This window comes from Pipra filicauda, unplaced genomic scaffold (assembly GCF_003945595.2).
Source record: "Pipra filicauda isolate LSUMZ 115617 unplaced genomic scaffold, ASM394559v2 scaffold32_size4067784_pilon, whole genome shotgun sequence".
NCBI classification, from domain to species: domain Eukaryota; kingdom Metazoa; phylum Chordata; class Aves; order Passeriformes; family Pipridae; genus Pipra; species Pipra filicauda.
Window position 1 is genome coordinate 3540375 of NW_024104454.1, and position 12059 is coordinate 3552433.

The window sequence follows — 12059 nt, forward strand, 5'->3', positions numbered from 1 at the left end:
GTAGGAAGCTGCGGGAGACTTTGTCCTTCGCGAATCTTTTTGCGGTCTGGGCTTGCTGTACATAACTACCTACCCGGGAAGCCCTTACCCCAAAAAGCATTCGCGGAGGGCGCATTCGCCGAAGGAGCAGCAGCTGCGATCGCCGAGCCTTGGACTTATCTAGACTCTGTGGGCTTCTATTATTAATTCCTGGCACCTTTCCTTTTCCCCTGTCCCCCCCCCCCCCCCCGCCCCCCTCCCGTTGTGAGTGTATATATGTGTCTCTCTAGATATATATGTAGTGAGAGAAATAAACACCCTTTCCCCCCCTTTCCTACTCCTCTTGGTCCCCCAAACGTCCAAATATTCCCCGTCGCCTAGTAGCCTAACTTTTTAATCGACTTTTGCCTAAAGGAGCAAATCACACCTTTATTCGGATAACTGTATGGTAGTTTTTATTTCATTTATGGAAAAATAAAAAAAGAATAAAACTTCTTAAAAGTTCTCCTACCCTAACCTTCCCCCCCCCTCCCCTCCTTTCAGGACATAGCCGTGTTTGAAAAATATGGGTGTCCTAGTTGATCGAGATTAATTCATAAAAAAAATTCTTCGGAGCGATTCATTAAATGCTCTGTAATTGTGAGCCTCGGCTTATTTCGAGGTGGGGAGGGTGGGATTTACTGGGATCACCCCATAAATAATAGGGAGGGAGGAGGAGGGGGAGGTGCACGGATCCGCCGCGGTTTGGGGGAGACCCCAGTTAGCAGGAGATGCACCATGGAAGCGCTTGCCAAAGGCGCCTCCCTCCCCCCTGCCCACTTCCAACCTGATTTTAAGCAACTTGCAGTCCGGTGATCTCTCCGATCACTCTTTCTCCAAAAACTAGTGCCCCCGAAAAGGGTAAAAAAGGCAGAATCCGAGGGAAAACCCAGCCGAGGCAATGCTTTTGGACGAGGTGATTGCAAGCGAGCAAAGCAGCATCAGCACCAGCTCTGTGGTTCTGAAACTGCCTTGTGCATGCACACAGCACTGAGAGCATCTCAGGCAGGAGTTGGGGAAGCTGCATTTTCCCTCTCTTTGCAGTAATTACTAGCCTGGATTCCGTGGGCAAGAAATAAATAGCAAAGAGAAATCCTCCCTGCCTGCCGCCCCCCAAAAGAAGGAGTGATTAAGAGCGGATCTGTCCGTGCAGATCAGCTTCGTGAAAGAGACAAAATCTGAGCAGCAAGTTGGTAGCAGAGTGGCCGCTTGACGCAACACAGGGGCCTATGGTTCGCCCGGCTGTAAAATAAAAATGAGGGGGGGGGCGATCTAATGTCTCAGCTGTCAGAAACTACAAGGGATGTCCCCTCTGCTCCCCCCGCCGGACAGCAGCACGGAGGGAGATTCGTCTGAGAAAGGGCTGATCTTTGCATTTCAGGGAAGCCTGCATAGGAGAGATCGGACGAGGACCACAGTCGAGGTTAAGAGTTAATATTTCTCGAGAGATAAAGGAGATTTTGAAGACCTGCTTGCACTTTAGAAAAGAGTAAAAGGCCAGCTAAGGGATAAGTGAGGAAAGAAGGCAAAGAAAAAGCACCTCATAGCTACCCTCCCTCCTTTCCTTCTTGCTCAGGACACGTAGCTTGAGCACTTGCTGGCTTGATGAAAACAAAGGTGGAAGGGTCACAATATCTTCCAAGTAGACTCGCATTTTCATAATAATTTATCCTCTTCTATTTAGAGAAAAAAAAGACATTTGTACTTTCTGGTCGCCAGCAAACGTCTTTACGGGGTTTTTATTCATGTGAGCATAATCTAAAGGGAGAGACAAGGTAGCAGAGGGAACTTGGAAAAAAAGAAGAGGGAAGTGATAAGAGGGATCAGCCAAGCTAAGGCTAAAAAAGCATCCTGTATGTTCCCTGCCTACAGTCGTCCCTCAAGAGGATGGAAACCAGCAGTGATTTGGGGGGGCAGCTCAGGCGCGAGTGGAAATCCGAGCCACGGTGGTGCAGCTCCACGTCTCTTTACCTTGCCAGCCAACTGTTGCTGCCATGCTCAGGGCTGCGGCTGCTGCGGGCGGAGCGGGAGCCGCTCCCTTCTGCTCGGGGGCTGCCCCTGGCCGGGCTCCGCGCCCGCCGCAGCTCCACACGGCGCCTGCCCCCAGCCGCCCTGCCCCGCTCCGCTCCCTGCCCTGCCCCTCTCCCTGTCCTCGCTCCTCGCAGGTCCCTCTCTGCTGCGGGACACTCTCACACGTCGGGCGGTCCGGGCCGCTGCCGCCCCTGCCCCGGCCGCCCAAGCCCCCACCCCCCGGCAGCCCCTCCGGAGCGTCCCGGGGAAGCCCCGGCCCTTTCCTTCTCCCGTCGGGCCCTCTCCTGGCCCTGCCAAGACGCGTCCCGGGCTGGACTCGCCTCCCCCGACGTGCTGTGCTGGGGCTGGGCCTGGGGCAGCTGCCGGGGCTCCACTTGGTGCTCAGTGTGTGTGTGTCTGTGTGTGTGTGTGTCCTCTCGAGTGACACGGACGCCCAGGTGGGGCCGTGAGCCAGTCTCCGCTCCCCTCGAGGCTTCAGGGCAATCCGCAGCCAGGTGAGTCGGGGAGGAGCGGAGACCCCTGCGGGAGCCACTCCCGACCCGAATAACCCCCCTTTTCCCTCTGCCTTTCCCCACAGGTGCGGACGCGCCGTCGAGGCCGGAGGCGCCGTGGGAGCAGCGAGGGCCGCAGGCAGGTGAGAGCAGCGGCACGACGGGTTTCCCCCCACACCCCCGGGGTTACTCACACGGGGCCCTCCCGAAAGCCAGGGAGCCGTCTGGGTTCCCAGCTACTGCCGTTTCCTTAGACCCCGGTGCTAGTTACAGCCAGGCTTGGCCTAATACAGCCTTAGGCCACAGCTCCTCGGGGACCTCCAGCACTGATAGGGCTCAAGGCAGCACCTGCAGCCCCTGTGTACAGGCTAACACCTCTCATCCACACGGGAGAAAGCCCATGCTGGTGGAAGGGAGGTCAGGTCATTGAAAGAGGGGGGGAAATCCAAGTAAAGTTGATATAAATTATATATAAACAGACCGTCAAAGTGATTTCAAGTGAAACCTGTCGTCGTAAGAAGATGGGGAAGAAAAAAAGTTAATGAGCATTGCCTAGAATCTATTTACTTACCTCATCTTTCTTTCTTCATTTGCTAGTTAACACTCTTCCACTTCATAGTTAAATGCATTGTCCGACATTTGCAGTTCTCGTAGTTTTTTCTCGTAGTTTTTTTTCTTCTTCTTTTTTTTAAATGCACAATCCTTGAGACAGCTAGTACAATTTTCTGCCTACTACTATAGTCATGAGGTAGAAAAATCAAGAGGCAAATTAATTTATAGCACATATTTTAAAAGCAAAAGGACCCCACCCCATTAAAACAACCAAAAATATCCTTGTTTGACTCATTTTTAGCCATTGTACCCTGCTCTGCTTCCAAACATGGCAACTTTGGAGAAAGACGAAATACATTCCAGTTACAAAATTAAAAGCTTATAGACAAGTAACTACAGCAAAGTGTTTTTACATTTTTAATTTTATATTCATTTTTTTCCTTTTGGATTTTAAATTCAATTTATGAGTAAATGAAATTCATAGGAAGGATTTTTGCAAGAAGTCCATTTTTGTCTTTTCATTTTGGCATCTAATTTCTTGATGGCCGTTATCTACCCACAACTTGTGATGGATGATTTGCTGTAAAACCACAAAAATATCTTTCTTCAGAAAGCTGTCATTACGGGCAGATGTCTTCAGAAGTTGGGGGCTCTGCTACCACCTGACTCAGGTTAAACACTTCATTAGGACCCATAAAGCTTAGCAGTGCTTTACTGGTGTCAGCTCATTTACCACCAAAGTAGACAAACTTTGCTTATTTATAGGTATTGAAGAAAAGCAGATTCTTTAGCTAAAGGTGGGTAAGGCCTGCTAGAGCCTTGAGTACATGCACCTCCTAGACCAGCATTTAATCTCCCCCAAAAGAGAATGTATCAAATACTAAACTAGTTCTACTCTTGAGGTTTCTTAAAAGGTCAAGGCATACATTGATAGGAGCAGGAGGTGAGCGCATGTTAATTTACGTCTGTTACTGTACTTGATACAATTATATAAAGGCTAAGAGCCTATGAATAGAATTGCTACTTAAGGCCTGTGAGGCTCCTGTATTCCTGTCAGTTAAAGGCTGAGAAATACCTCCAACCATCTGTAAAAAATTGCTTTGTGAATATGGGCCTCATGAAATAATGATTAAGACTTGTACCCTCCCCTCCTTCTACTCTCCCTCTCCCCCAATTTTTAGTAGTATTTGAATCTTTTGCAGAGTATCTGCACATCAGTTTTCATTCTTTCTCTTTTAGATGTGTTACCACAAATATATTTGGCTATAATATCTGCATTAGCTGTAGTATACTGCCATCTCATTTCTGGCTATAGAGATCACTCTTATAAAGGACTCACGTGAATTACTTTTATTTTTGTTACTATATTTTCAGACAAGTTTTGTAGTGGTTATTTTTTGTGTAACTTTCAATAACTATCAACTCTTGTTGAAATGTTAGATGTTTTTAAATATACTTCTAAAGGAGCTTTTTCTAAAAATTAAAATAAATACCTTTTGGCTTTCATATGATTAGTTATACCCAGGTTCAGCAGGGGCAGGTTAATTTGATTGGTGTCATGTTGTGCCCCCCCCCCCAAAAAAAAAAACCCAAACCACAGAAAGTTATTATTTCTCTTTCCTTTTTTAAATATTTTATGGGCAGTACTTAGGGAGCACTAAATAGGGTTTGTTGACTCTCTGGCAGTGTCCACACAAGTCTGTTTTATTATCGCTGGTTTAGCATGACCACCGAAAGTGCCTCAATAACCAGTAATGCAGTTAGCAGTGCTTATAGCCACTGCATTTATCTAATGTGAGAGTGTGAGAGTTGAAAACCCCAACAAAGCCTAATTAGCAGTAGACATGACAGGAAAAGTTGGCAGATTTATGGTACTGCAGATGTGATAAGTAGTCGTGGGGAAAATATAGGGTGTAGACTCACCAAACTTCAGAGAGGAGCACTAGAACAGCCAAACTTAGTCTGAAATGATGCTATGCTGTTTAACTTTATTTCTGTTTGTAAATATAATCCATTTTCTTATGTAAATATAACCAGGAAAGAGCATCATTGTCCATGGACCTTGTTTGGAGCAGGGAGAAGTTGTTGCACCTTATTTAAATACATTCAATTTTCTGTGTGACCTAGTGCTGTTCAGAACAATACACAGGGGCACAGGGTTGGCTGCATGCACACACACGTAATACATATGTATGTCAATACAAAATGGAATTTTTTCTAGAATTTTGTTTTAATTCTGGATAGTCAAGCTTCCTAATTTGTAGAAGAGAGTTACGGAACTTGTCCCTGTGAAACTCAAAGCTTCCACTTAAAAAGAAGTGACACCCGTGTTTTATAACATATTTGATGCGGTTGTCCAGATGAGTTTGGACGGATGATAGAAGATGCTTTATTAATTTTACTATTTGCACATGGAGAAATGCATAGAAATAGTAGCAGCATGACATGAGTCTCATTTCTAATACAGCTTTAGTCTCTGTAGAACCTCTGTGGGGTTGGTAGACACCATCCGCTCCCCATGGCCACAGTATGGCCTCCAGCACCGCTCAGGTGCTTCCTGTGACATGCACTCCTGTCTATATACAGGTAGTCTCAGGCTGAGCTACAAGTGTAGTGACAAGGACTGGCATTCCAGTACTGATGGTACCTGTGCTCATCACCAGGATGCAGCATTAGCCTTCTCAGGAGGAAAGAGGATTCCCTTGAGTCCAGCCAGAGGCGAAATGTGACCCCTGTGTTTGTATAACGTCAATGAGTTGTGCTGATAGTGCTAATGTCTAGGCACCACGTTGTTCTCTCCCAGGCAGGCGTAGATGGGAGACATGTGAGAGAAAAAGGGAGGCGAATTTAATTTTCTGTTTATTTTATTAGAGGATTCCCTCATCCCCAAAGCTCATTCTCTGAATTTGAGGAATTCATGCTCTGCCACTGCAGCTCTGTCTCCCAGGTGGTGGTTAGGCTGTCTTCTGAAGTTGCCCCCTTTGCTTGTCAATGGAGGTACTGAAGGGGTTATTGTCACCTTCTCCCCACAGCTGAAAATGAGCAGGTATTATTTTAAAAAGTGCTCAAAGAATTGTGATTTTCTAGGCCGAGAATAGAATTTACTAAGAATAAAGTCAGGGTGTGCCCTGGAAAACGTGTTCCATCGTCCCTCATTTTCAGCAAGCTATAAGTAAACAGCATGGGATAATGCCATGCTGAATAACATAAGCTATCATGGGCTTCTGCCCGGACAAGGTTCATCCACCTGGGAAACCTGAAAATTCTCAGTTTGCGTGCAAACGTCTCTGAAAAGGGGCATTGTAAAATAAATTTCTTCTGAGAATTTGATTGTTTTAAATGATACATTCTCAAAATGCCTGGTTGAAGGAAAAAAATGAAAAGCAGTGGAAAACTGCCATGGAGAAATTACATTCTTTTTAAAGGTGTGATTCTTCCATTTTTTTTCCCTCTTTGAATTATCTGGCCTCACGTGAACATTTCTACCAGAGAGGTGTGGGAGGCAGAAAGCATTGCCAAATCAAGGCCTACCTCACCCTTGAGTTTATAGCTTTACTGAAGCAAATAAGATTTGTTTCCAACAGAGGAATCGGGACAAGCACTGGGAAAATGTGCTGTTGTTCAGCTTGTTGCATCACAGTCCCAGCTGTACAGATATAAGTCAGTGCCCATGTTGGTGTCCACCCTCACTACAAGCAGAAGGAGGAAAAGGAGAAAGTGGCCTAGAAGAGAGGGTGTTTAATCTTGAGCTGAGTGAATGGCACATAGTGTCCACTCTGGAAAAATGTCAGCATTTCCTGGGAGAGAAGTAAGGACAAAAAAGACCAGCTAACTAGGAGAGGGGCTGGGGAGAAGTGGCCAGCAGCTATGACACTATCAGTTATTTAACCTCAATGTACAGAATACATAGTCAGCAGTATTAATTTAACGTAAATACCGTGAGCTGCAAACACCCAAAGAAAGACACAAAAGCCAACACAGAAACGTCTCAATTCCCTTGCTTTTTTTTTTGTCTGGAAAGACTGGCTGAGTGATTCGCTAAAATTCTGCATATCTGGTGTAGCTGCCCTTGTCCTTAGTGGTAAGCTCATGCCAGATCTATGTCACTTTCTGGTTCCTTTTCTAAATATTCTTAACAATGTTGTTATATTTTAGTCATTTTTTAATTATTTATTATATTTAGTTATTTTCAGCATGTGTTCCTATGGTCTATTTTGTTGCATTAGAAATGGCCAGTGATTTAAGAGAAGAGCTATTTGTCTGTTAAGAGAATATGAAAAATCCTGACATACCTGTTCCTGGCATACCAGAAGTTCCTGGCTCTGACAATATGTTTGCCAGTTTTGATGCAAATGTATACTGATTGCTAATTTGCTCTTTGTTGGTCCATCTCCAGGGCAGGGATGGTGCAGCGAAGTGTTCCCTGCCTGGGCACAGTTCTCAGCCTTTGCCATAGATCTGCTCCTGTGGCGTCTTGCTCCTCAGAGAATCTCCAGCCCATGTGTCCCAATCGTAAGACCAGGCACAATTCCTAGTTGGAAAAGAAAATGGATTTCTTCTCAAGGAGGTAGAAAGAGAGGGACATCCTAAAGTATGGGGAAAGATGATATGGCTTTGTGGGGTGTCATTTTTCAGCAATATATTTGGTAACTCTCTTTTCCTTCCAAATCAGGATTTAAGAAGCCAAAACAGAGAAAAAAATTAGCAGAGTGAGATGTAGGCTTTTAAAAAACTTCAGTCCACTGCTGGTTCCCAGACTTGCCCTCATCAAAGCAATGCTTCTCAGTCACTCTCCTTACCCTCATGGGAGCGTCTGCTGGGGAAGTATGATATGGCACAGGTAGAGAAATGACTAAACGCTACAGATGATGAGAATGTGGCAAGACAGCTCCTATTTCTCCTCTTTAAATCCCCCCTCCCCCTTTTTAATTTTTTTTAATTTTTCCTGTTTCCCTGTATTTCTATTTCATTGCTCCTGCTTCTACTTTGTCCCGACTCAGGCACATGCACACTGTCTCTCTTTTTTCCTTCATTCTGTTTCCCAGATTTTCACCCACCTCCATGGGCACCTGTCCCTAGAAAGGGCCCTCAGCTGATTCTCCTACTACACTGCTCCTCCCATCTTGTTTCCTACAATGCACAGAAGATGAATACTTCTGATGAACACAGGAGGTGAAAACTAGGAGGCAGGGCAGAAAGCAGAGGGTGAGCCTGGGTCTGAGCAGCCAGCTCAGCAGACGTGATCCCTAGCTGGGTTGGCCACTGCCTTTTGGCACTTGGATGATCACAAAGTTCATCACAGAGCAGAATGAGCAGATATCAGGGCCTGTCAATGTAAATGAGAGAAATCTTCCCCTCAGCTGTTGAGTTTGGTGTTAGGATTCTTCTCCTTAATTGCTTCTTAGGTAAATTAGCATGCTGTGTGCTGCTGTGCCTGTTGCACGGGGCTGACAAGGACTTTGCAGGCAGTGTGGCTACATTATAAACTGATTAACCATCTTCAATAAGTTGCAAATGACGATGGAAGTTACACGGCATAGAGGGGAGCATGTGCTCCCTGCTTTATGACAAGTTGAGGTAAGCAAGGGTGGGAAGGATGAATCTACTACACAAAAATAGGATTTATTGACATGCATTACAGAATTTTATAGAGAGTTTTGTAAGTAGTTGTATGTTTCTGTATGTTCACATGCATGTATTTTTATCACGCAGTTGTAGCAGAAGGCCAACCTAACTGAACCAAATGAAGGAAAACAGGACCAAGAAAAAAACCCCAAATTAAAATACTGTTGTGTACACTGAACTGCTCAAGTCCATATGCTGGCAGGCCACCCATACCTTCATCTTGAGGCTTTATTAAGAGTTTGAAGTACTTGTGTGTAGTGTGACATAAAAGAACAGGGTGCCAAGTCACTAAACTGAAACCTTTGGGAGCTCTGCTCATCAGGCTTGCAGTATAAGGGACGTTATGTTGAAGTGTGATGCTCAAAATCATCTTGAAGGACCTATGGCAATGACTTCTCAAAGTCCTATGTTTTTCTTAAAAAAAAAAAAAATTTCAAAAGTATGTTGTTGAAAGGAACAGGAAAAAAACCCACAGCTATCTTTTGTTTTTAAATTAAATTAAAACACTTTATAGTTAATGTCAAAAAACCAAATGAACTGATTTGTTTTAGCACACAACAGCAAGGAGGTAATATGGCTAGGACAGGGAGATAAACAATTGATCTTTTAGGCTGGTTTCTTTTTTTTTTTTACTGGCCAAACGGAATGAAATGCAACAATAAAGAGCCTATAAAAAGGGAAATCAGGATTGACCCTTGTTTGTTTTTTTTATAGTTTTTCCAAGTGCTTTCTGGTTTTACTCTTTAAAATAAAATTAATATCAGAAACCATGACATTTTTTACATAAACATTTTAAATTTACACCGTAGGTTTAACTTGTTATGGCAATTATACAAGGTGAATTTTTTACTTCTTCTTTAATTTTTTTTACCCAGTATTTGTGAATATGCAAGTCTTTGTATGTGCATGCACACAGATTATTTTATTGTGCAAGGACAGATGTATATGTGCACATGTAGACATATCCACAAATACGTGTGCATGCAAATCCATAGTAGAAATAATAAAGGTAAAATGTGATTCTTTTCTTGCTATGTATAAATTTGGCAAAAAATTAAAAATTGTTTACTGATTCACAGGTTTTAATGTACACTAAGAAAATTATAGTTCATTTCATAAATATTTACTAACTTTTTAAAAGGCCTATTCAATATTAATTAAGCTGAAGTACCGGGCAGACTTTTTTATTATATCACAGTTTATGGAGTTGAGGACTATTTAAAAAATAATGTTTACTGACCAGCGATTGCCTGCATTTCTGCAACTTCCTCAGGGTTTTTTTAACCCCAATTTTAACTATTTGGTCAAGCAAATATTTTATGGCTCTTTGTGTTCACCAGCAGTCTGTTGCAATACAAAGCTTTGTATGTTGCTTGCAAACCCAGCAGCTATTTCCTGAGAAAAGTAACTACATCTGGATCCAGCAAGGGCTTTCCTCTTCCAAGCAGTCTTCTAACAGGACTTAGCCTAACCACAATAGGGCTCCTCACAGCAGTAAATGCTGCAAAGAGACACAGATGCTTGCAGGGAAAGGCCTTTTGTCTTGCACTACTGCATCTTATATTTTTTTCCTTCCTTTTCACAGTGGGTAAAGATATCTTGTTTGTGTTAAGAATCAAGCTCTTGCTGAATTTTTCTTTACTTCTGATTGTCCAGTCACAGAAGTGGCATAAAGACCCTACATCCCTTCCTGAACGATCCTGGTTTCTGTAAATTTCTATTTTTTGTTAGTTTGAAGAGTTTCTGTGGGATGTAGTTTTGGCACTGTGTGACTGGCTATCTGTTCACATGCTTAGTAAACCTATTAGCAATAAATATTCTGGCTTTATTAATTCACTGCCCCATCCCACATTTACTCCAGTGCAGAGGGACTATCCAAAGCCTGAGAGGAATATTTGGTTTTCTGAGTCCTTTCTGCTCAGGTTGTCAAAATATGAGAGGAGGGGTATTTTGTCGTTGGGGTTTTTTTTAATTATTTTGATTTTTTTTTTTTTAACACTTAACAATTATTGCTTGGCAACTGAACAAAGACCATCCAAACTTGTATCACACTAACCATTACTACCTTGTTTGTTACCCTGCTTGCTTGTTTCCTTTTCTGATTATTCATAGTCAAACTAGGCCTTTCTCAATGTAATGGGTTTTAAAAATATATGTGTAATGCAGCTGCTAAACTGAGAATGGAGATCCTGCAGTTTAGCACTCAGTAAACAAAATATGACCAAGTACTGTCATGCCAATAGTACAAAGATTCCCAAATTAACATGAGTGTTAGTTTGGTTACCCTTGTAACCTGCTATACTCTATCTTTTTGCATAAGACCTTCATTTGCTTTCCCATATGGTTCATGAGATTATGGAGTTAGTTCTGCTCCCACAGTGAAGCCATTAGTAAAACTCCTTTAGACTTGTATACAAAAAGTACTGGTTCAAAAGTGATAATTTCTTATTATGTAGCTATTTGACCTCTTCTTTTGAGACATATTCATCTCCTTATTTTGTTCAGTTGATACATACTTATATACAGTAGAAACTCACAATTTAGGTATTTTACTTGCTGCTCAACTTTAAGCAGGTATTACACGCAAGAAAAGCAATCTTAGAAAAAAAAAATCAGAAAAACCTGATGAGGTTGAAATGGCAGAAAATGTTCTGCATAAAGTAACATTGCATTTCATCATTATTTTTTATTTTTGGATTAATTTGGTGGGCTGATGTATAAAAGACCACAATCTGTCCGCTCCCCCCCCATCGTCTAACACTCATGTAACTGCAGAGCTCACTTAAGCAGATCACCCTTTACTTCCCCTGCTCCAGATGTGAAATTTTAGCTAACACTGTCCCAATTAAATAATGGTCATTGCTTTTCACTCCTATTAAACTAAATCAGTCTCTTGATTCATTCCTGTTAAAGGAATTTCTTGTATAAATTTGAACTAGTATAGTAGAACTCTATATGTGGGGGACTGGATATACATGCATATATGCAGGCATATGTGCATTAAAAATACAGGAAAAGTATAGTAACTGAAAATAATAAATAGAATCAAATTAATCCGTCCTCAGTTCATTTGTTTTTAAGGTATTTGGCTAGAATCATAGAATTTTAAGGTGTTCATGAAACTGCAGTATAGTTCTATATAGTGAAACAGTTATGCTGCAGGGGGATTTCACAACTAGTTGCTTTGAAAATGTGTTTGAACATTCCTGTCTGTAAGGTACATACCTAGTCCTTACATAGTTTAACCAAATCTGATTCAAATCCAATCAAAATCCCACTGAAATTAAGGGCTATTTTTTCATTTAATAGAAATTGTATCAGTCCATCCAGTATCCTTGTTTA

The 12059-nt window shown here is 42.5% G+C and overlaps 1 protein-coding gene across 10 annotated transcripts in view; it reads left to right on the forward strand.

Moving 5' to 3' along the window:
• Positions 1–12059, forward strand: part of LOC113987110 — a 76140-nt gene that overhangs the window by 15486 nt on the left and 48595 nt on the right. For 7 of the 10 annotated variants that reach the window (XR_005564509.1, XR_005564507.1, XR_005564510.1 and 4 more), the window contains one exon: positions 2627–2683. Coding sequence is in view for 3 of the 10 variants with exons in the window: in XM_039383906.1 (XP_039239840.1) it covers positions 1906–2543; positions 2627–2683; positions 7489–7627 (834 nt within the window). In the remaining 7 variants the exon portion in view is untranslated. Of the gene's footprint in view, positions 1–655; positions 2544–2626; positions 2684–7488; positions 7948–12059 lie in introns of those variants that run through there. The other 3 variants (XM_039383905.1, XM_039383907.1, XM_039383906.1) reach the window with 2 other exon arrangements.